Below are 24,502 nucleotides of genomic sequence, written 5' to 3' on the forward strand. Positions count from 1 at the left end.
GTGGTGTTGGTGAGAGGGATTAGGATGGGAGATGATGATGAAATTGACAAGCAGGCCAAGAGACTTATTGAAGTGAACCCGTGTTACTGTTGAAAGGATGCAGTATAATAAATATTTTATACACTAGTGCAAAGTAATGACGCCCAAGGACCATTGGCTATGTAAAAAAAATGCTTTAATTATTATCACAGAACCCATCACAGCAGAGCTCAAATAAGACGGCAAGGCAGGCAATATCTAATTCATTTTCATCCAGAAAAAAATAATTTAACATGGAAAATTAATTTTGAGAGTTGAGAAGCAAAAACCTTTCTTCTAAAGCCCTCTATTGCTCTTCTTGCTTTTTGCTTTCTCCACAGAGGCATACAACGATGAACCAGCTTCTGTTCATCGGCAACTCAAGCTAAAATGCAAATTGCAAAGTCAGAAAAACTCTGGAGTATCAGTCCTTCACCTGCAAAGATAGCGATGAACTTTTTGGGAGACTCAAACCCAATGTTTCAGAGGACCTGTAGCAGTGAATGGCAAAGGAGAAAGAAAATTGAAGCTAAACTAACAAATCAACTAAAAAAAAAAACCCTAGTGAACAGCAACAACTGTTAGGGATGTCAACAAGGCGTAGAAAATCAGCACTCCTAAGATGTGCCAGTCCAAACTCACGGTGTATAGTCTTTGTGTGTATACAGGACAGCTGGGAAGCTCTGGGCAACATAGTTCACAGAGAAGGGAAGCTCATACTGTGTCTGGTGGGGTGTGGCTACAATCTGGTCCATCTGAGGAAGAGGAAGATAAGACAAGATAGAAACAAATATGATCCACTTTTTTTTTGACAAGCAAAGAAAGAATTTAAGATTAATAATAATTGAAGAAGTGATAGAGAACTGAGAAATTTCTGCCTATTTCATCAAACCTCCAATTTCACTGAAAATTCGTTTCGGTTTTTTTCTATTGGACATATACTGCTTTTTTGGGGTCCAAAAACTGATAATCAAATCTAAAACACTTTAATAATAAATAACTAATGTCAAGAACTCCTTTCCTTCACATCTCACAATAAACACTGTTCTAGAATTGATTTTGCTTCAAATCCGCATTGGTAGGAAAGAGGAGAGGAGAGATCGCAAAGTAACAAGTTTATCTTAGAAAAAAAATAAAATGTTATCTATTCTGAACAACAGCATAAAATCTGTTGCATCAGCATTTTCCCTGTTCACAAAGTTCCACACAATATGAGAAAAACCTTGAGGAAAGTTATTAAAATCGTTCATCACATCGTAGCAGACAGACCCGACAGAGGAACAAAAAAAGTTGACCTCAAGATTTTACCTCTGGGAAGATGGGGGCCATTTCCACTTCACCCTTGATGTGTCCCAGGAAAGTCTTGATGCCCTGCACTGAGCGATCCATGGCACTGGGTGTAGCATTCACAGACAGTCTGCAATTCATATGTTGGAAACATTTTTTCACAATCGGACAACAATAATGTCTTGCAACAAATTTGCATATGACTGACAACTAGCAATAAAAAAAAAATGAGCATTCAATGTTGAAATTCATCAATGATTTTATTAAAATTCAATATTTCCCTTAAACACCTAAAGTCAAATTTGCGCCACAAGATGATTCAAGAAACAGAAAAAGCTTCTGCAGACTTTTAGAGGTACTAAGCCTTCTAAAATATAGCATGATGATAAGTTTTCATATTGTGAGGGACTCCATCTATTTTGGTCAAGATATTTAAAAAACTAAAATTTATGATAGCAACTGAACACTAAGATGCCAGTCACAGTGATGCTTAGTGAAACTTTCTTCCTTGCCAGACCAAGGTACGTATCAGTACCATCACAGAGCAAAATCCCCCCCCTCCCCCAGCCCCTGACCCCCTCCACCACCAACACACAGACCTGAGGGAAGTTTTATCCAACACCACATTTCCAATGCTTTGTAACTTGTAGATAACGTCTGTCAGATCAGTCTGCTCAGCCACAGTCTTCATCGTGCGAACCTGAAATAATAATAATGGTAACGATAATCCCAGTAATAATGGGAATTTACACAGCGTCTAATGTCATGTAGGCTGTAAACACTGTACTGTCATTTATGCAATTCAACTGACAAATCAAAAGACAGAAAATGTTCACTGCAAACCATTTAACAATGCACGCACACACACACACACAACTCACAGACCCACAACATTCTCACATACAAAAAGTACTGGCGGAGGATAGCGCTGAATTAATACGTCTTAAGATTTTTCTTAATTGATAACAATGACATGATCGAACTGAAATGAACAAGGGTTTCAAGAACAAAAGATCCATCTTTAGGCAAAAGTGTATGTACATTAAAAAGGCTGTGGCCTGCATTCAGGACGAAATGACTCTCTGATAGAGGGCATCCAGAATGCAAACCAAGTTTTACCAAAAGTGAGGCATATCTCTAAGGGACCTGTTTCACACATGACAAGAACTCTTGTAGAAAAGGTTAAGCTATTGACTTTACATGCAGAGGATGTGAGCTTAAATCTCATTGAGAAGCAACAACATTGCTTCTCAACGTTGCTTCTATTCTAGGAGATATCAAACACAATACGGCACTCTACTAACACTAAACACAAACACAACCCCGACAAGCAAACTGGAGGCACTCTGCCTACCAAATTGTGTTCTAAAGAGACGTAATAATCATAAATGAAATTTATATAGCTCTCAACCCCGATTAAGGTACACAGGCTCTGAGTGCTTTCCAATAGAGTACAACCTAAAACAGTAACATAAAACGTTGGGTTCTGATCCAGATTAAAAGAAAATCATTCCAAATATTCAACGTATTTATTTAAAAATAGAAATGACTTCAGCTGACATTTGAATGAATCAAAAGATTTGATCTCTCTTAAAGTACTTGGCAAAGCATTCCAGGTCTTGGGGCCTTGATATTCAAATATGCCCTTTCACCTATTGTTTTAAGTTTCATAGATGGTAAAAGAAATTTCTTTTCGTCGGCTGATGAGCATTTAAACTGCGAGTTGGAATGTAGTCTCAACAGATTTAATAAATATGATGGCGCATTATCATTCAAGCATTTGAGACATATGGTGGCCAACTTGTACACAATTCTTTTCTCAACAGGAAGCCAGTGAAATGTCCGTAAAAGAAGTTTAGCAGAGTCTCGCTTTCTTTTCCATAAAACGAAATGTGTAGCATTGTTTTGGACAGTCTGAAGTCTTTTAACTTTCTCCAGTGATATTCCTGATAACAATGAGTTACAATAATCAAGTCTTGATAAAGCTAAGATAGTTACATGAAACTTTCACAATAAATTCACATTATCAGGCATGCCAATTTGTTCAAAACCCAATCAGGGACATCCTACGTCACAACATCAGATTATGTAGCAACAAACAAAGCTGCATCAAGTGGTACTAGATGTGGAGTAGTGTATGTTATAAATATGATCTATCGAAGTGGTGGTGGCTAGAATGCCCTCTCAAATTCCTAACTGCCGAATCCAGAACAAAACTGGGACATTCAGGACAGTTGGCAAGCCTGCATTACTTATTCATTTCATGCATGGGTTTTGCTACTACATTTGACTATAAGTCACTCATGCCTTCTGCAAAGGATGAGTGACTTTGATACAAAAACAAAAGAAAGGCTAAAGCAAGGAAGACAAAATTCATTCTGAACTCAGTCCCAACCTGAGAGTATCCATAAAACATCTCCTGGATCCAGCTAACGATGTCCAGCGTGGAGGCAGAACTGACCATGGCGTAGCGGTGACCGCTGTCTGCCAGGCTGGAGGCCAGGTTGCTGGCACACATCTTGATGAGGGTGGACAGGCGGTTTGTATCTTCAAAGTCAGGACTGCAGTTGGAGGCAGAAATACAAAATCATATGTGAGGTGTGCTGACAAAATGAGTTACTTCTCAGATTTTAGGCCGATGGAAATAGATGCGTCAAATTTATAGGTTGGGTTTTTACAATTTATTAGTATGAAACGATAAAAGACATGTAAAACTTGAAGAGAATGGGATTGGTTTAGAATTTACAAATATGTCCCTTGTGTCAATTTTTAGCTAATATCTCCATTTTTTTTATTGTGAGAAGTAACTGATTTTGTCAGCATGCCTCACATATTATAACACTGAAAACAATGACAAAAAATTAACACATTTCTAATGATAGGCAGATGAGGAAGAAAATGTGACACTTTCTGACTAAACTATTAGTAGTTATCATCAATGGAATATAAAAGAAATGTGCATAAACTTAGCTTTTCACGACAAGCCTCAAAATGATTCAAGTTCATGTTGTTTACTTTATGGCTGGAGCCTCAATTTACCTGGTCTATTCAGAGACAAAAGTCTAAACTTGACTAAAAAAAAATATGTGAAAAAATACCAACTATCTTACCATTCCCCTCAACAACAAAAGGAAGTTACCCCCCCCCCCCCCCGCACACACAAAACCCCCCTTCCCCCCAAAAAAATTTAAAAAACACAAGAAAAGCAAATCAACAACAAACAACCAACTCTTCATCTACTAACTGTGCCCTTGTCACTGCAAATACTCACCTGTTGATGATGTTTGTCCACAGATCCATCATTTTGTTGAAGTTTTTCTCCAAGCAGTGTGAGGAAAAGAGGACAGCTCTCTGTACGCGGTTCTGGTCGGAGTGGTGAGGAATGATGAGCGGTGAGGCTGACATCCCACCAGTGTAGAGCTCTTGTTGTTGGGACATCCACAGAAAGTCGTGCCCGCCGGCCCCGATACTAGAGAGAGAGAAGAAAAATAGACACATTTCAATTTTCCCTGGCTGTACTGTGAGTAGAACAATCAACTGCATACTGTCCCTCAGATCTAGAGGAAAGTACAGAAAACAAACTTTCAGATTAAAACATTAATAAAAAATATTTTTCTAAAATAATAAAATTTGTTATTAGTATAACTATTAAGTTCAGATGAAAAACTTCCATTAATAAATGCTGTCAAGAACATAAAACAGAAAATGAAGGAAGCAAAAGAAAAAAAAAAAGAAAGAAAAAAAGGAAACCCAGCATCTCTTTACTAACACAAACGCTTGCTTTCCACAGAGACAACAGAGCCGAGCTGTCACCAATCAGGCTTGGTTTCATTCCCGCCAAGATTTCATCCCATCAAGGTTCCACATATTAATAAATAAATACTAACCACTTAAAACAGAAACACTCTTCACAGACTCTTATCTTGCACAACTTTTTCACATTCCTGTAATCTCACCTGGTGATCACATCACAGAACAACGGGACGTAAGGCATCAGATCCTCAGAAAGCCCATCCAAGTTGGAGGCCATGCGCAAATATGTCACACCATTGGTAGGCTGATCACAGGTCTGGATAAATGACCAATCTGAAAGAGATTTATAACACATGAAGAAGACCAAACACTCTTATGGACACATTTCCCTTACAAAAGTTTTAAGTTGTTCGAAAATGAAAGCTTTGCTTTTTGAGTCCCATTGACAAACATTATGTTTCAGTTATGGACAGGAACAAAAGACTACTAACAAATGGGAGACCCATCCCCATTCCAACTCCCAATCCCCAAGACACTCATTCTACTCCAAGTCATTTTCTGTTTCACGCTATGGAAATATCCAACCAACCACATATTTAAAATACAATCTTCAGCACCTACATTTGATGAGCATAATATGAAAATGTACAGGAAACTACACAAGGCTTCACAACTTTCAGCACATGTTTCTACCTGACAACATTATCAAACCTTTTTCATGCTATACATCCTACCAAACAGTTATTATCCCACAAGAGAACGCAGCCATTGCAGAGACTTACCAGCTTGTGTGATTTCAATTTTTTCATTTTTGATGCTACTGTCCAGATCGGCAACCTTAATGGAGGGCAGACAGGACAGATCTTCCTGTAGCTCTTGTTTACTTTCCAGCTCAGCACCTGGTATATTCCAAGCAAAAAACAACAACAAATAAAGCATGCTTTTGTTACTTGGAACAAGCCAATTAGTGAAGACAAAACTGTCAACTGTAAATAACCTGTTGAAGAGAACCAGCTCAGATCCTAATATTTAGTAAACTCATTACATTGGCGTAAAATAAGGGGAAGGGGGGGGAGGGGAGAGGTTCGCAGTGGCTTAACTCACTCAACTCTAGGCCTAGACTTCCGGGTTGTCAGCTCTCCCTAGAGGTTTTAACTACTTTTTGAATTTTTTTTTTAAAAACCCCTAAATTTTATCACATCCTACCAAAATTTTATACACCTTTTATTAAAACCTTTATTTGTGTGTATTGAAAATTTGAAGGCAAAACATATCATAGTTTTTATGCAATATTCCGTGGAAAAAGGTCTATATACATACAGAACAGAGTCAAAAAGATTTTAAAAAACAAAGAAAGGAAGTTCATTCAAATTTCGCACCCCCTCACATGGTTCACGAATATAGCTTTCTTTTTTCTAAATTTGGGCTTGCACATATGGTCATAGTCTGTTTCAAATGAAAAATGGTTACTCTTCCAATCAAGCTATAGTCTGCTTCACATAAAAGTAGTGTTTTCGTTCACAAGAGCGAAATTTTCCACACTAATACTGTCGGCGTTAGGGTTGGAGCGTTTGCGCGCATACCGATATTATCGGCGCTAGGGCTGAGTGAGTAAAAACAATCAACTGAGATATAACCATTTTTCAAATTCATCATAAAATTAAAAAAATAATAAAATTTAAAAAAATTAAAAAAGAAACTAATATGCTAGCAAGGGCATTGATAAGAAGATCAGTTTCTGACCACATAAACAAGACAAAATACAAGGACAGGGTCTGAACAACATTTTTATACCTGTAAGCAGAACATGCTCCTCTGTATAGGAAAGCATGCCATTACCGGCAAGACTTTCAACACCTTTAGACTCTAAAGCATAAGCAGTTGCTCTATCACACTCTCTCTCTTGCCCTTTTTAACTCCCAGTGGAGCACAGGCCATGAACAACATTTCTCCAGCTCCGGTGCATCCTTTTCTAGCTGTTTCCATGGCTCTATAACGCATGGGTTATAAAATGTTACACAAGACTCAATGCCAAATCTCTTTTCCCTTGAGGTCTGTTTCATGCATCAACACATACTATCACACTACAATCATGCTTGTGCAAATGAACCTCTGACACAATAGGCAACTCTGGATGATCAAAATGTAAGAACACAATACCTCTGTCCAGAATAAGTTTCATGTCATCCTCATTCAGCGCCGAAACCAGATTGTCAAGTCTGTCTTTTTCTTCAGCATCCCTTTCCTCAGCCACAGAACTGTCTGGACTCATAGTCAGGGTCAATCTGTGAGGGTTATCCTGCAAACAGAGAGCAAGGATATTTTCTTATCTCTACCTTCATGGCAGATATGACTCATTTCCCCCCTTATTTTACTGCCTTAAAGAATTTTGAATTACAAGAACGTGAATATAGAACTCATAAAACTTACTTAGTTGGCAAAAATAAGATGATACCTCACTCATACCTGTACTTTATAATATTATCTATCTTTAGAATGGCATATACGCAATGAAAATTTCCAAAATCAACTGAAGAAGGAAACAAAGAACAAAGCATGCAATACATTTTACAAATACTTTCTTAACTGTTTATAGTGATTAACTAAAAAATAAACTGCCTACATTGAGAAAAAGAAAAGCTGATCACATCTCTGGGCTAAAAAGAATAGGCAAAGACGACATCCGCAAATCATAGTTGTCACTACTATTAATTCACCTTAAGGTATTTTTGCACTCGTTCTTGCAGCATTTTAGGATTTTTCTTGAGCTCGGCACGGAAACTCTCCACCAGCCTGTTGTGCTGCAGCATCTGGATAGGATCTCCGTCATGGTTCCATGCACTGGCCAAACCCTAGGGAAACATTGTACCTGGATTTAGCTATAGGAGAAGATATATAGGCCAACAGCTGTAGAAGTATGGTCTGTGACATTTGCACAAGACACAACACAGAACAAAGGCATAAAAACGTGAGAATGGATGCGTCATGAAAGTTGAAAAATTGCTTGCCCTCTGATCGCTCTTCTGCATACTCTAATTTTTAAAAAAACATAATTCTAGTTGAACCGTTAAGGCAAGAAATGTATTTGCATAATTACTGGAGCTTAAAAATTGGACTCCTAAATTTGTGTTTTATAAAGGGGAAAGTAATGTTGCTTTTAAAAGACATAAGCACGTAAGCAGTTCTTGCATCTTCATTTTATAATTTCTTTTAATGAAGAATCAATAAATAAAATCTATTTCATCAGACATGAAACTCTTTTTTGTTTGCCTTCCCCTGCTAGAACTCACATCTATGGGTTCACCAAACAACATCAGCATACATGACGAACATGAACATTTTTTCCAATAAAAGTTTAGAACCTCATGTCTTTAAGGTACTAACAACTTTCATCATTTCCACAGGCAAGCACCACTTCAAGTGTGGGTTTAAAACTAATTTCTAATTTTTCCTAACTTTAAAACTGCCATGGCCTTTTTTAATGCAAGTACTAGACATATGGAACCTTCAAGCTTTCATTAACCCTAGGATATGGGTAGTATTTTTTATACACACCAAAAATCCACAGAAAAAAAATCACAAGAACATGAAATTTGAACTAAGCTTGTTGAGATTAGAGGCGAGCAGCCCAAAAATTCACATGGAAATCAAACGTAAAGAGGAACTTGGTTGTACAAGTGAAACTTACCACTGTCAAATTGAAGCCAAAGTTGCTGGTCTCATGCTTCTGTCCCAACTCAATCCTGTGCAGCAAGGCATCTATGCGAGTTTTTTCAAATCCTTCCCTGTTTGAGTAAAGTGAAATGCATCGACATGATAAAGGTCATTTACTACTCAGAAAAAGCAAAACAGATAGACAGAAACAATGGCATAGTAGTAACAAAATAGGTTTAACCAGTAGCCCCCTATAAGCCACCTGCTTTAGGAATGAATGCAGTGTGATTGTTCATCTGATATTTTATATTTATTAGTTTGATAGTTTGAAAGAAACAGAAGCATATCAACTCAATAAAAGTCTTTTAGTTCTTAGTAAAAGCAGGACAAACACACAACGTCCAACACAAACCTAGAGGCACACAGTCATTTTATCTCAACCTACGCACACACTCAATACCATCACTAGCAACTGATACGAGATCCAAGCACACTCAAACTGAAGTTAACCATATGGCGATAAAATGAACAAATAATGTGAGTCCTGTTTTTTAATACGGTGAGCTGAAGGACAAAATATTGTTATGGTGAAAATGTATGAGCATAAGTGGGGGCGTATTTAAGTATATTGCATTATTATGTATATTTTACTTACTTTAGTTTTATTTTTTCATCCTCTGTTGCCATCTAAGCATCGAGGGGAGATACAGTTTTCTATGGTAGGCTAACTCCGCAGTTCTTTCAGTTGTGATATTTTATTTTCTCAAGGTTTCCTTGACACTCTCAATCCACCTTTTGCATGGCCTTCCTCTTCATTTATAGCCTGAGTCCTTGGTGTTGTTAGCTCTTGAGGCAGGCTGGCCAGGTGATATACGTAACAGGTGGCCAAACCATTTTACATGTGTTCTCTGTCTTTCTATGTAATGCAGACTAGGGCTGGGTCACCAGCGCGAGAACGGAACTGAATCGCCACTCTTTCCTGCGGAACGTGATTCACGATTCACTTCAGCGGAACGCGGAACAGTATCGCCAAACGATTCCCGATTCACTCCCCTGTCTCTGTCATCACCTTGTGGCTTGTTTAACCTACTGCTGAGTCGAGTCATGAGCGCAAGAACGGAACGGAACACTTAGTATGGCTCCCCTTATTTTACAAAAGATGGTATAGTCCAACCCCCCTATTAAAACAAAATGAACGGGGTCCAACCAATAGACAGAAGGAATTTTATGGAGCCATTGTTTTAGGGAATGGTGGGGTTGGGGGGGGGGGGGGGTGTGGAATTTATGGGGGTCACTAATTGAGGTCAGTTGATAGAGCAGCGCAATAATGGGTGTGGGGCAGAGAGGATGGTGGAACAACAAGAGTGGGACTTGCGCTCGCCAAGAGGCGTTGATATGACACTGTTCCGTTTCAGTCAGTGTTCCGCCACAGCTCCACGAGCGCTCGCGTACTCGCGATTCATTGAAGCCGACTGAATCGCGAATCGCCACTCTCAAATTTGACGAGCAGGATCCAGCCCTAATGCAGACAGGACTCAGTGCCGATAGCTGCTCTTACTTCTTCATTTCTCTGCATGTCTCGTCTTGTGATGTTAAGGGTTTTGCGGAGACATTTTATTTCTCCTGCAGTGATTTTGCTTTCATGGGTTTTACTTTATGTCCAGGTCTGGCACTGGTAACAAAATGTTGGTATGAATATTGAGGTGACAAGCTGTCTCTTTGTGTTCATGGAGATGTTTGGATGGGATAGGAGGGGTACGAGCTAGAGCCAAATGAAAAAATTCGTATAAAGCACCTTTCCCAAGGACACAATGTCAGACCGAGCCTTGAACCCCCAAATCTGCAATCACACAATTATGAGTCGGGTAGCATAACTACCAGACTTATTGACTCCACCAAAGCAGGTTCTTGCCCTGTGACATATATGGGAAATCCAGAATAGCCAAATATCACACACATTTTTAAAAAGCCGACACACCAAGAGTATACATACTTAATAACTTTGTCGATGGTATCTTCAATAATCTTGAGAACTTCATCAACAGCATCTGCCCTTATATTGAGAAGGCCGACAGAAAATATTGCCTCCCTTGTGCTATTGTGGTACCTGTGTGGAAACAAAATATAGGCTGTGATTAGTCCTCTCATTGTACCCAGAGATTTGACAGGGTATTCTAATAATTACACGCTATAGGCTTGAGAATGAAAGTAATAATGTCGGCAAGTTGCTCAAATGTTCTAAGCTCAGAAAGTCTAATTTGTCAGGAGAGAAAAAAAATAGGTTTCATTGTTTTAAACATTGTACGTGGGTGGTTGGCGGGTGCTCTGGTGTGGTTTGTTCCTTTCCAATAAAAAATCTATCATCTTTATATCCCCTCCTTCTTTTTTTTGTGTTCGTGACACTCTTGTAACACCTCTAATGTTAGGCATTTACATGACCTTATTGGGTTGCAAGTGCCGTAAAACTCTTACTAAAACTAAACACTGTACTCATATCATGTATTTTTTGGAGCATTTTTGAACATTTAGAATATGGAAATTTACCAGAATATTACTCTTGCATATATGCAACTGATACCTCAGAAAAAGAAACTGCAATAATAATCAATCAAAAAATTTTGGGCTTATTATATATCTGAACAGTTAGTCGACAATATGCTCCACTGGATCCATTACAATTAAGAGACTCAGTGGAAAAACAATCAAATAATTTTATTTAGAAAAACCTTTACTTTAAAGGAAAGAAATTCGTAGTGCTCTCTTACCCTGTTGTAGGAGCATAGTCACTGCCAATGTTTGACTCCAGTAGGGAACGGTAAAATGGCGCTGTCTCCCCCTCCACAAGAAGATAGCCCACGACACTGTTCACAAATGACTCGTAGGAGTCTGTGATGCTGCAAGAGAACATGCACGAGAAGAGTGAGATACAAAACATATCTAAGACTTTTGATACTTGACTCAGGCATTGCCATCAACAGACACAACCAAGTAATGAATACACTTGGTGGTTTAAGTTATAAAACAGAAAAAGAAACATACACAAAACTGACAATGCTGCCAATTACTTCGGCAGCAGGAAATACAGTAGGAGAAATAAATATTGAAATAAAACGACAGTTAAATCACATCTGTCAGCTAAACTACCCAACAGATTTTACAACTTTACGAGAACAATAATCCCGAGAGAGCAAGTATTAATAAGACACAAGTGTGAGCTTGAGAGAAGAGTCTTGACTGAAAACTGGTTGCCACAATAACAGGCTTTTCTATTTCACCCAAAATTTTGAGGAAAATATATTTCATAATTACAGAAAAGGCTTTTGAGAGATATTATCTCACCATTCACAGGTAGAGGTTCAATCACAAAAGTAAATTTAGATAAAACGGACAGAGAAGTATGTCAGGATAGCATAATAATCAGACAGAACTGACAAATTTCTAACCCCCGTACAATTATCTCACATCTCTGAAAGCTTGAATTCAGACCAAAACCCACATTTCTACTTTACATGTTGGTGACTTACTCAGACAACAGGTAGTTGACAGACACCGTGGTTTGTTTCTCTGGATCAGCAGCCATTGGGTCAGGAACACACTTGATGGACTTGGACCTCTGACAGAAATATACCAAAAATAAGCCACACTTAGTCCTGCCATGATTATGTGATGTTTTTCTTTGTTTGTGACATTTTTCTTTTATGAATGTGTTACCTCCTATTGCTATGAAAGCTTTCATATTGTAATTTCCAGTGTGATAGTCAACTCATTCAGTATGTGTGTCTGCGTGTTGAAAAAGCGTTTTAATCCGAAACTTCAAAATGTATATATCTCGAGACAAGAATTTTAATACAACCTCTTGGTGATTTTTCAGTCTCCAAAGGTAAATCAATGCACAGCAAGACTACAATTCTGTTCAATAAATCAAAGTATTAATAAAACAGACAACTAGGTAACATGAGCTCTACAAATTCAAAAATGCACTTTGTCTGTATTGATTATCTTTTTGGCTGCAACGCTGCCACAAAAAGCAAGTGGTGAAACAAGGAAACACGGTCTAAAAATGAAAAAGTAGAAGCTTTTTTTGGTCTCAGCATGATTCTTTTTTAAAAGTCTGTATTAGAGAGTACTCCACATTTCTCTGAACATTCTACACCACTACACTGACTCAAGTGATTCATCTTAGAGTAACCTATGTTTTTCTGCATTCCAGTGTTATATTTCAAGAACACAAATGGAATAATACATTTTTTTTTTCCTTCTCATTTATGGAGTGTCAAAACTTTTATGGATCTGACCAAACTAAACAACCCAACAGACCAAATAGATGTTTTGGGTACTTACAGGCTCATCCCATCTTGCCTCCGCAGGAACTTGAGTCTTGGTAGTAATTTTGTCAAACTTTTCCAGATTGGAGTTTATGAATTCTAAGTGTTCTTCCAGTGGCAAATTGCCGTAAGTAAAAAATCTGTGGGGAAAAAAAAACAACATAAAAATTATTTTGTCTGGCAATAAAGAGCTTTGCTTGTCATGGTTAGAAAATAGAAACATTGTTTCATACTGCATATAAAAGTGTTCTTCCAAAGGCAAGTGGCCGTTAGTAAAAAATCTGTGGGGAAAAAAAAGCATAAACAATATTTTGTCTGGCAATAAAGAGCTTCGGTTGTCATGGTTAGAAAATAGAAACATTGTTTCATACTGCATATTATAAAAGATGAATACAAAACCAAACTTTCTTAAACTTTTGTTCTTTCTAACACTGATGAGAACGTTCTTCAATGTACAAGCTTCCTAGAAGGTATGCTTTCAGTTCATGAACGGAAATTTCAAAACAAAACAGTAAGTCATTCATGATCAATAATTTATAATTTTCAGTGCACTTAGTACTCCCAAGTGTTGGACAGAATGGCAAGGGCTGTCATGCCCCTCTAGACTTTTAATTAGCTGTGAAAGACAATAAAATCCACAAACCATTGTGAAATCATTCAATGTCTTAAAGAAACCAGCCTATTTCCTAACTTCAAAGAGCCTTCAGAATTGTACTTCTTCAATATTTAGACCTGCATGTGAGCCTCAACCAGATTGTCTGAAAATTTTGCGCAGAGAGAGGTCAGCTGATGAGTCAAAGATTCTAAATAAATAGTTCATGCACCTGATGAAATGCGTTTTACCAACATTAATATTACAGCACAACCTATAATAGGGTTTGACACAATAGAATTGGAATATGAATCCTCCATTGAGTCGATTGAGGTCTATAATGATCTATAACTCTAGATCTAGATCTAGAACAAGTAAGTCGGACTCAATCTAAGAATGAATCCACATGAACAGTCAACAAACGAAATTCAAAATGGCCGCTCTAGCACGAAACTGAAAGTAGATAATTTAGGTCGTCGTCCTTTTTCGTATTCGTATTTCTACTCAGGTTCCGACAATTATGTCGGAAACACCGACGTCGGTGGTCGGCACGAAAACGAAAGTGCCGACAAAGCCGACGGGAGAGAAAGGGGGCGCTGGCACTCGGCCAGGCCTCGCACTTCGCACATTGACTTATACAGTGTACAGGTGGGCCTAGCGATAGCATCGGCTGGCTCGCGTGTGGGGTCGCAATTGTCGGATTTCAGACGATTGTCGGCAAACATGCAGGTCTAAATATTATAAACCCAAAGCACTCAAAATGGTCAACCCAGAGTTAGCTGAAAATTCAACTTACTCAAGTACCACTTCGGGCACCTGTGGTATAAAAGCTTCGCTATAGTTGTCAAAAATGGTTGCTTTCCTCTTCTTGGAGTGATGTCGAACTACACACAAATAAAGTCGCTTTAAAGATAGAACATTAGACCCTTTAAGTGGGTGGTTGGCGGGTGCTCTGGTGTGGTCTGCTCCTTCTTTCCTATCAAACATCTATCGTCCTTATCTCTCCTCCTTCTTTTTTTGTGTTTGTTACTCTCTTGTAACACCTCTAATCTTCGGCACTTATATGACCTTATTGTGTTGCAAGTACCGTAAAACTCTTACTAAAACAAAAAAAACCTAAAAGACCCATTAACTTGAAGTTGAAGCTGAGAGGAAATTCAAGTACAGATACGGAAAATTAAGACACCGCTATCTGGACTGAATCTTGACCTTATGCATGCTGGTTTAGCATTAAAATAAAAACTTTGTATTATAAAACAGTATAATTTTGAGACAAGAAGAAAAAAGGAAACGAGATAAGAAGAGAACTCACTTTGCATTACTGGGGTGATAGTGCGTGGCGTGGAACTGCTTCAGCTGCTCATACGTCAGCTCTGGGATGTGGGCAGGGTCACCTCCAGACACAACACCATACGTGTGGCTAGGAAGAAGGGAGTTAAGGGCTTCCTGCATGTATGTGCTTTGTGGATTGGACTGAGGAGGCATAGATGTAAGTAGAAATATTCATTATAGGAAAACAAAAGTAAAAAGTAAGGATATTTAACTATGAAAATACCATTGAAACAATAATTTTTAAAGAAATCTTGACTTCGCAATAGCTAGAGACAAAATAGGCTTTGAAAAACAGCACAAATATTCAAAAATAAAATACACAACATAAAAAAACTTATTCCATGAAATGTTAAAAACATCGATGTCAAGAGACAAATTAGAAACATGAGAACAGATTCAAAAACTGATTTCTAGACTGACTCTGTTAGTGTTAATATTACAGAGAAAGCCTAAGATTTCAATTCTATAACCAAACACATTACCTCAATAATAAATGGGACAAGAGCTAAAAAGTAAACCAATAAAAGAAAAATGACAAATATCTTTTGAATGTCAGCTAATTTACTTACACGATCTACTTACCTAAAGTATAGTACACAAAAAAGCAAGTCATATAAACTAGCAAGACAGTTTCTGCAATCTCTCTAATCAACACAAGTTAATCAAACAGTACTGTAACATTTGACATATTAGTTTTTAAAACAGAAACCAAGCTAAAACTGGTGAGATGCTCACAAATACTCCTTTCATCTCATTGTAGACTACGCCCTTGAAGATGACTGGTGTAGAAGGGTCAGTAGCTTGTGAGTGCTCCAGTCTCCAGCCCTCCTGACTGATAGAATGCAGAAAATCAAGCATGATTAATTATCATTGAACTTCTACATTACACTGAATGATTTCTGCCGAGAAGAGAAAGCTGAATAAATTTCACAAGCTAAGAAATAAAACTAACAACCTTTTCCTTGGCTTGTGTAGTTTTTCCATTCAAAGTAATCAATTACTGCAAAGGTAAGTCTTTATCAGTATGTTTGTATTCTTAACAAGGTCACTTCAAAATTTGAATTTCATGTTTTTCCCCGTCACACAGAGGAGGCTCCCTTCACAATGATTCCAAACCATTTTAAGCAAATGTTTGTAGCTCTTATTACTTGGAATAGGCACCAGAAAAAAAAAGGATTAGGACTTCAAAAAAACCCGCTCATTTAACTGACAATCTCCATGAACGTATAAATCATGATGAGCAAAGAGAGAATAAGTTTGATTCTTAATTCCTGCTGCCTTGATTTTTATCCCAGAATATGGACTACATTGGGTTTATTGGCGCTCATATGACCTTATGCAGTTGCGAGTGCCGTAAAACCTCTACTAAAACCAAAAAAACCCAATGGATTATAAACAAAGCTTTTAGATTATCAACATTTACCAAGATGATTAACAAAAATGTATACAATCACAGGCTATAGGAGCAATTCTCAAGTACAGTGCCACAGACAACTCACCAAAAATCCAGCTCCCTTATCAGGGGAAAGAAAGCAGCATCCATATACACGGACATTAAATTTTTGAAGTCTTGCTCATTTTGACTGGAAAAAGGGTACATTGTCCAGTCATAAGCTGAAACGAGTAAAAGTGAGCATTTTAATAAAAGCCAGTTTTTAAGATGACACTAAAATCTTTTCAAACTCAACCTTTACCATCAAAAAGAGAAACAGGAATTAATAAGAATGAGACGGGAAATGCGAAATAAACAATCCAAAATCCACACTTAAACCAATTTCTTTCTCAACTGACATTTACATTTTACATTGTTTAAACTTAAATATTTAAAACCAACTTTACAATTTTTTTTAAATAAAATATTTTAACTGATCAGTGTATCTGAAAAGACCAATATTTTTCAGCTTTCTGTCTCACTTTAACAAATTTCAAACCAGATAGAAAAGGAAAATAAATTGTCCAAAAGCTAACTAACCTGTGAGGGCATTCATAAAGGTGGCCATGGACCGACTGAGCATCTTGAAGAAAGGATCACGAACTGGGAACCGCTCCGAACCACACAATACAGTGTGCTCTAGGATGTGAGGCACACCAGTGCTGTCCATGGGTGTTGTCCTGAATGTCACACTGCAGTGGTGTGTGTGTGTGTGTGTGTGTGTGTGTGTGTGTGTGAGTGTGTGTGTGTGTGTATTTATTGTGTGTGAGTGTGTGTGTATTGTGTGTGAGTGTGTGCGCACGTGCGCCACATACGTATGTGGGATGTGTGTGTTTGTTGTGATTGAGAAAGATATAGAGTGTGTGTCAGCGTGAGTGTGTTTGTGAAAGAGAAAGAATGTGTGCATGTGAGTACATGTACATGTGTATCAGAGTAAGTGTGTGAGAGGGTATGATAGTATGATAGTAAGTGTTCCAATGAGGAGGAAAATGGGGTAGAGGAAAAGAAAAAATCATGTATAAGTATAACTAGAGGATATAAAATCATAGCAAACAAGTTCAAAGATGAGTGTATACCTTTGAGATTTGAAAAATGTATTCCTCGTGGAAAAGATATCAGATATGTTTTAAGGATTGAACTATGAATTGAAAACTAAAATAACAAAATTTTACGACGGATAAAAATGTTAAGATTAGACTATTACTATTTCACAGCCTTCCCATTCAGAATGAATATATGCAAAGCATTATACTATATTACCAGGCCATAACTGTTTGGCATAAACAAAAAAAAACCTAATGTCACTATACTGTTTAATTTCTTGTCGTCAACTCATGAACATGTTGACTGACAGGCTTAAAAAGAACACCCATTGAACCTGTGAACAATTTCTACACAAAGCAGAATTAAAAGCAACAAGTGTTGTGAATAAGTTGTTCTAACAGACAATATCTTTACCTGAATGTGTTGTTACTATCATCTCGGGCAGCATGCAAATGTTCTGCTCCAGTCTTGTCGTGACTCAACATGGCCGCCGTGATAAAAAATTCCGGCACCTCCTCCACCTATGAAAGCATGTTTTGAGGTGAGCTCAGGTATCGCTTTTTCTATAAAAAAGGAAATATACTACTTATTGTAAAACTTTAAGTGCCACTGCTACTATAAAGTTTGCATCCATTCTAACAGAAGGATCTCGCAAAACTCCCTTCCTCGACTTGTTATATATATATATTCAACCATCATTCCACTTATGCTGAATTTATGCACCAAACACCGGGACTTATGATAAAGAAGTCCAGACTTGGAGCATGCAGTACTGAAACTTTTCACACCAGCAGTGTGAGTTCCTGAAGTAAGGGTAAATGCAACATTTCTATAACAGAAGCAAAATGGGTAATACACCCCCCCCCCCCTCCTCCACTCAATCAACCATTCGTTATTCATGACTCACCTATAACCACCTGGTCTTCATACAACTTCATCTCCCAGACACTGTTATCAATGCTCTAAAAAGAAGCAGCATGCTGACATATATCAGTCTAACAGTTCAAGTCCAGGCCAAAATGTTACTGCTACAATGAGCCATGAAGAGAGTGTACAGCGTACTATTTTAAGAACAGGAGGCACGGAAATAAAAAAAGAAACTTACTCTTTGAACTGTGTAGCCATGCAATTTATCTCCTGGTTTCAAAGCACGAACTCTGTCTCGTGCCTCTTCATTGAAGAAACGAGCTTGGCGAGATCTAAAACAAGATTCAGGATGAGATTCAATGTATCTATAGTTACATTTTAATATGAAAAAAGTTTGAAGTAAGATTTATGCAAGGCCAGAACATTTTTTAAAAAAAAGGTATGATGTACATCAAGATATATAACAAAGGTAAAGTTTCCAGCCCTTACTCCTGGATAAAAAAAAAAAAACGATCAAAAGGATTGTAAAACCTTATTTCGTCCTCAGTTTCCTTCCCACTACATACTTTTATTTTAAAGCGGACTGCCAACCACTCCATGAACAAAAATAACGTTTTCCTATCAGAGTTTTTTTGGTTGAAAAATCAGGTCTCTAGAACTCCAGTAGATTAAGTTTATGTAATGAGCCACTGTGGCAAATAAACATGTATGCAAATACAGGCAAATAAAAATATGCTTCTTCACATCATTTATGATCTGTTCCCGAAAAATTGAAGATTAACACAAATAAAAATTTCATACATTCTCTTTCACATTATTTACACAATAAGTCTCATACAACCAGCGGAAATGAAAATCAAGAATATAAATATGATTTTATACAAATCTGATTGGGGTTCTTCGACCAAAAAATAAATAAATTGGAAGGCTCAAATTTTATTAAAGTACTTGGCAGGTCTCAAGAGCATTTTTCCTGCCTATGGTAATGACGATCATCATTATCATTTGTGAGGTATCGAGGTGAAATGAAGCATTCGTTAAAATAATGAAATTTTTAAAAAAGGCATTTTTCCGCCTATTTGGGAATTTTCACCTAATATTTTTTGTTTTTTGGCTTAACATCTTTCGTATCCATCAAATAAACACACATTTCCATGGGATTTTTATGGACAAACATGTAGATTAAAGGCATAAAAACTGTACATTTTCCTTTTTCAAGGCCTCTCAAGCTTTTGAAGTTACCAAAATTGAACGACCATTTGCTCGCAAATTTTGCCTCTGAAACCAAGTGACCTCCACTTCTTACAATCACAAATAAAAGATAGATTGCTACTTTCTCATAAAAAAAGCAAGGCAAATTTAAACTAGTTTTCAGATGATAATGATAAATCTACATGCCGTAAAATTGACGAGTGCCTGATTCTACCACGTCGTGACACTTTCGTATATGTCAAAATTTTGTCGAATACAGGTAAAACTAGGTTTTGGGGCTTGAGACCCAAATTTTAAAAGTTGACGAAAGTTCTGTGCCCAGATAAATGGTATTAAATTACTTGCTATTTAACTGCAATGCAAGTTGAAGGTCATAAACAGGTTTCATAACCACCAATGATGTACTGACTAGGTACTACATTCCGTAGACTTATTTTCTCACGCCCACATCTGCACTATCTAACCTTAAATATCTTTTGACCAACTCCACTGGGAACTTGCACATGTATGGGTTTGAAATACTTTTGAATTGACCTTTGGAATATATTTTTTGTCCCACCAAAATTGACGGTACAGATTTCCTCTCTTTATTACAAAAAATACCAAGCACTCAGGCTATAAAGGAAGAGGAAGGCCACGCAAAGGGTGTATCGAGGGTGTCAAGGAAACCCTAAGAAAACATAACATCACAACTGAAAGAGCTGCGGAGCTGGCCTACCATAGAAAACTGCATCTCCCCTCGACACGCTTATATTATGGTAACAGAGGATGAAAAAGTAAAAGTAAAGTATTATAAAAAGTGACTTTGTTTGAATGAAAACACAATTTAGAATGGCTTTTAAAAACATAACCATGGTCAATGCGTGTCAACAACAATTATACAATTTCTGACTAGCGTTCACATTTTCTCTGCCCTGCATGCTTTTTTCGCATTACTTTCGAACCACCAATAATGTGTTGTAAGGATTGACATGCCTATGACCTATGATGACCCACTTTCAATGGCTCAAAGTCCTTGTAACTGTAAAATTACATTTCAAGTCAGGAATCTTGTGATGCTCCAAAAAGATCATCTAGGAATTCATCATGGTGAATGAACTTTTATAAAAGTGAAGAATAAGACATGATGATTGATAGAGATGAATGAAAATCCTAAGGTCAGTCAAAGAATGTCTGCATGCAAGAGAGTAGACGTAATAAAATAAAATATATTCTTTAGAAAATAGAAACTGTAGGCACGAGAAAGTTTCAGAAAGTGAAAGAACTGGGATGAATGGTGACACTGGTTAGAACACACCTAGGCCTAGGAATATCGGAGATAATGATATTGACTTTTCCTTTTATCTCACCATTTGCACATTAGTAGAGACCTTGTAGGCTAATTAGTAGTGTGAGTGTAGGTAAGGCCCAGGAGGGTAAGCTGCATCATGCAACTTTGTCTTTGACTCATCAGTCAATTTTTATTGTACAGACACAGTGACACAGTTCAGAAAAAGAAACTAACCTCTGTTTAGCTGCCTTGAGCAAGCCTGAAACAGCCCCACTAGCTCTCTTAAATATGTGCATTCTTGTAGTTAGAAAAAATACTGTCACGAACAAATGAAATGATTTAATTTAGCGTGTCTACGAGACATTAATTTTCATTAGAGAAGACTAAAGTCATGTCCTGATGAAACAGTGACCCATGGGGGCGGCCATCTTGGAAATGTTTTTACTATTAGTACAATATATGTGTCAACGAAGAAAACCATTCAGTTCCCATGAAAGTACTAAACTCTTTATTCTTTATTAAAATGGAAGTTTTCCAGAAAAAGGTCTTCTGTTCAAAATCAAATCTGCATTTGTTTTTCAAAACTGAAGATTGGTTTACAGTTTGTTAAATAAGAATCCACTTTTTCTATTTGCACACGGGTCGTTGGATTCGTTGCTAGGAAATGGTCAACAACCATGATGGAGGCCGCTGTGGAGTTTTGGCACTGTTAAACTTGCGTTTTCGAACAAATACATAAAAAGATATTCAATTTATCTTTTTTACTTTTTAGTGAATGTGCTTTTGATTGATCTTCTTTGAATAGGAATCATGGCTGCACAAGTAAAGCTTCCTGACATTCAGGGAAAGAGCATTTATGAAGGAAGATTTGTTGACAGAGCTCCCGAGTGCAGAGCTGTGAGTTTTAATTTGTATAAATTTAAATTGATGGTAATGCATTTCAGGGAGGCTTGTAGTCATAAGATAATTTTTTTCAGTCCTTTTATCTCAACAGTCCCATCCAAACAAGGAACAACGAAAGTCTTTAATTTTATACTTCGACATATTCTCTTTATAGCCAGGGCATGCAGTGATCTGAATCTGAGTTTGGACGGAGTGTATGATTGAGGAACACAATTTTAGCCTGTATACTGAGATCACCCCAAGCTTTTGGCAGCTTAGTTAATAAAATATTTAAAGTAGTCGACCTTTTTTCTTGTACCCTGCTCCTGAAAGGTGATAGGAAGAGGATTTTTTCCAGTGAGACTAGATCTCTATATGACATACGATTTCAATTAAGATAAGCATGGATTTCAATTAAGATAAAATAATTGCTTGAAATATTCACTTTCAACTTTTAGCTATTGAACTTTCTGAATTTAGAATGAATTTTGCATTTGTAGGGCATTAGTATTTATACATTTCTCCCTGCAAAATAAAAATGTTTCAATTCACTGCCTTTGCTTTCTTTTTAGCGAGATTTTTTTTTCAAAGAAAACCTGTACCATTTACCCATGCAACTTATTTATACACTTAATTGTAGGCCTTATTATTTGAAATATTCAATTAATACTGTAACTAATTAAGTCCATTATTCTGGTACATGAATGTATAAATTAGATCTAAATTTTTTTTTCCAGTGTATGATTGTTAATTCTGTTTTAAATTAATTTGAAACAGTTTATATTGTTTTAATACAAAATACAGGATTGAATTATGTGTACTCAGTTACAACTATAGCGTTACAATATTATTATGTTCAAACAACTGCAATAGCACTTGCATGACAAATTTATAAATTATCACTCTGATTGATTTCTTTGTAGGCTGGCAAGTTGACATCTTCTGGTGATACAACTGAACAGTGTTTGCGTCCAAAAGATACACGGGTGAGTTTCATCATACATCTTTTTAAAAAAAAAGATTAGCCTAGAGAAAAACATTTTGAAAATGCTAACTTTTGAGGTACAGTATATTTTTAACCAAGCATTTTGGCTTAGTTCTTTCAGAGTTCTATTATAGAGAAAAGTGTCTGCACAATTATTCTTTTAAAGGGCAGGGACAGTGGAAGATATACAGAAAACTGTTGAGATGTGATGAAGATTTAGAGGATTTGAATATTTTCCATCATAAACACCTTTGATTTTAAAAAGGGGATACCAGGCTAATGAGTTAATTTGCGGGCACTGTTAGAAACTATTCTTAATGTGTATCGTTCTCATTTGTAATTGGAAAGCAAAAGTTCAATCTTATAACAACACTTTAGGTCTATTTCACCTGCTGCACTTTTTTTCCTATAGAAAGTAGAGGAGCAAAATCAAAATTTTTGTGTAATGACTTAAGAAGCCAATTTTCTCTCTTGCCTTTAAGAAATAAATTTTAAAATGTCATCCACTAGCCTCCATCTCCTGATGTGATACGCAAGTTTCGGGCAACAGTGCGACCAGATGCTGGTCAAATGCGTGTCTTCTATGGGAAGGCTTATGACCCTCACCGTCAATGGGCTGTAGAGATGACCCATGGTGTAAACACACAGCCTTCAAGCTCATCAAAAGAAACTGTGAATCCTCCTCCGAACACTTTATTTCAACAAAGAATTATTGACAGGTAATTATATGCCCTGAATTTTGTGTCTGATAAAAAAGACAGTATGAATTCCTGTAAATGGTTTATTAATAGAAAAAAAAATAATGGCAACCATGCCAAATGTAGACATGCATAGTACCCAAATATAGCTGTATTTCAAGAAGATGTTGATAGTTGGGTGAAGTGTGTCAGCCAATAAACTGCATCTTTAATCTGTGGTTTTAGTTCCGCATTCAGTCGTTTTGAGTTACATTTTAAAATCATTGTCTGAATAAATTTTGTTGAGAATGATATGAAGTTGTAATTTTCAAGGATAGTAAGCTTCATCGCAGACCTGTTGGCGTCCACCTTTTGATATCCTTTTCTTAGCATGAACTTTAGCTGTTTTCATATTGATATGGTCTTGAAATGTAATTATTTTTGTGTCATTACATCTATAATATAAACCTCTTCACTTTATTCTCATCAGGAAGGAGGGTTGCTACCAGAGCCACATCAGAGCACCTCTAGGAAAATCTCATGATCAAGCACATGGCCTCCCTAAAGGCTTGGATAAAACTCAATTCACTTTTGGCATCCCCACTCAGCTTGGTATGTAGGCAGTCGTCACTTACAGATGAAGTTTATGCTTTTGTTATTTGTACAGTGGATAAAACCAAAGTTGAACATGCATAACTTGAAAATGAAGGCTCCTCAAACTGAGATCTTGGTCATGATGTTATTCCTGAATTTGAGTGTGGTTTGTGTTATCCCATCAGAAACGATTCAAATATATGCTATTTGTTGTGCTTTAGTGAAAAAAATCTTTGTGCTGAAAGGGGGATAAAATAAAGAAAACTTGATGGTAGTGGTTTAACAATGTTACTCTATAAACGTAGCCCTTCTATGAGGCAATTAGAAAAAACTCTCTCACGTTGGATTAGTGATGGAACTAGCAGGCTTTGATGGGTTGGTCAAAGAGATAAAAGAGATTGCAGTGAAAAAGATGGGTGTTGAGATGGAGCTGATAGGCTTGCTGTGTCATCTAGGGTGGTGTGCAGTATGAAGCTGAGAAAAATTCACATGAGTTTGATAGTATGCATGTTCACACACACACACAAACACACACACACACACACACACACACACACACACACACACACACACACACA

The 24,502-nt window shown here is 37.1% G+C and overlaps 2 protein-coding genes across 3 annotated transcripts in view; one reads left to right on the forward strand and one right to left on the reverse strand.

The window, feature by feature from the left end:
* LOC101858943 (presequence protease, mitochondrial) overlaps positions 1–21,231 on the reverse strand; it is a 31,275-nt gene extending 10,044 nt beyond the window's left edge. Inside the window, exons 1-21 of one of the 2 annotated variants that reach the window (XM_013083296.2) lie at positions 21,021–21,231; positions 18,543–18,636; positions 17,852–17,958; positions 16,934–17,085; positions 16,461–16,575; positions 15,697–15,793; positions 14,942–15,102; positions 13,054–13,177; positions 12,237–12,325; positions 11,478–11,606; positions 10,706–10,819; positions 8,747–8,843; positions 7,776–7,910; positions 7,219–7,357; positions 5,841–5,957; positions 5,262–5,391; positions 4,577–4,774; positions 3,701–3,866; positions 1,905–2,005; positions 1,327–1,435; positions 661–773 (exon numbers count right to left, since the gene is read on the reverse strand). In XM_013083296.2, coding sequence (XP_012938750.1) covers positions 661–773; positions 1,327–1,435; positions 1,905–2,005; positions 3,701–3,866; positions 4,577–4,774; positions 5,262–5,391; positions 5,841–5,957; positions 7,219–7,357; positions 7,776–7,910; positions 8,747–8,843; positions 10,706–10,819; positions 11,478–11,606; positions 12,237–12,325; positions 13,054–13,177; positions 14,942–15,102; positions 15,697–15,793; positions 16,461–16,575; positions 16,934–17,085; positions 17,852–17,958; positions 18,543–18,636; positions 21,021–21,082 — 2,549 coding nt within the window. In that variant the 5' untranslated portion in view covers positions 21,083–21,231. Of the gene's footprint in view, positions 1–660; positions 774–1,326; positions 1,436–1,904; positions 2,006–3,700; positions 3,867–4,576; positions 4,775–5,261; positions 5,392–5,840; positions 5,958–7,218; positions 7,358–7,775; positions 7,911–8,746; positions 8,844–10,705; positions 10,820–11,477; positions 11,607–12,236; positions 12,326–13,053; positions 13,178–14,941; positions 15,103–15,696; positions 15,794–16,460; positions 16,576–16,933; positions 17,086–17,851; positions 17,959–18,542; positions 18,637–20,865; positions 20,963–21,020 lie in introns of those variants that run through there. The other variant, XM_035970118.1, reaches the window with a different exon arrangement.
* Positions 21,232–21,458: 227 nt separating this feature from the next.
* LOC101859175 (EF-hand domain-containing family member B) overlaps positions 21,459–24,502 on the forward strand; it is an 11,354-nt gene continuing 8,310 nt past the window's right edge. Inside the window, exons 1-4 of the mRNA XM_005099712.3 lie at positions 21,459–21,683; positions 22,592–22,654; positions 23,164–23,372; positions 23,821–23,942. Of these exons, the coding sequence (XP_005099769.1) occupies positions 21,597–21,683; positions 22,592–22,654; positions 23,164–23,372; positions 23,821–23,942 (481 nt within the window). The 5' untranslated portion in view covers positions 21,459–21,596. The remainder of the gene's footprint in view (positions 21,684–22,591; positions 22,655–23,163; positions 23,373–23,820; positions 23,943–24,502) is intronic.

The sequence above is a fragment of the Aplysia californica genome, unplaced genomic scaffold (assembly GCF_000002075.1).
Source record: "Aplysia californica isolate F4 #8 unplaced genomic scaffold, AplCal3.0 scaffold00223, whole genome shotgun sequence".
In the NCBI taxonomy this organism is placed as follows: Eukaryota; Metazoa; Mollusca; class Gastropoda; order Aplysiida; family Aplysiidae; genus Aplysia; species Aplysia californica.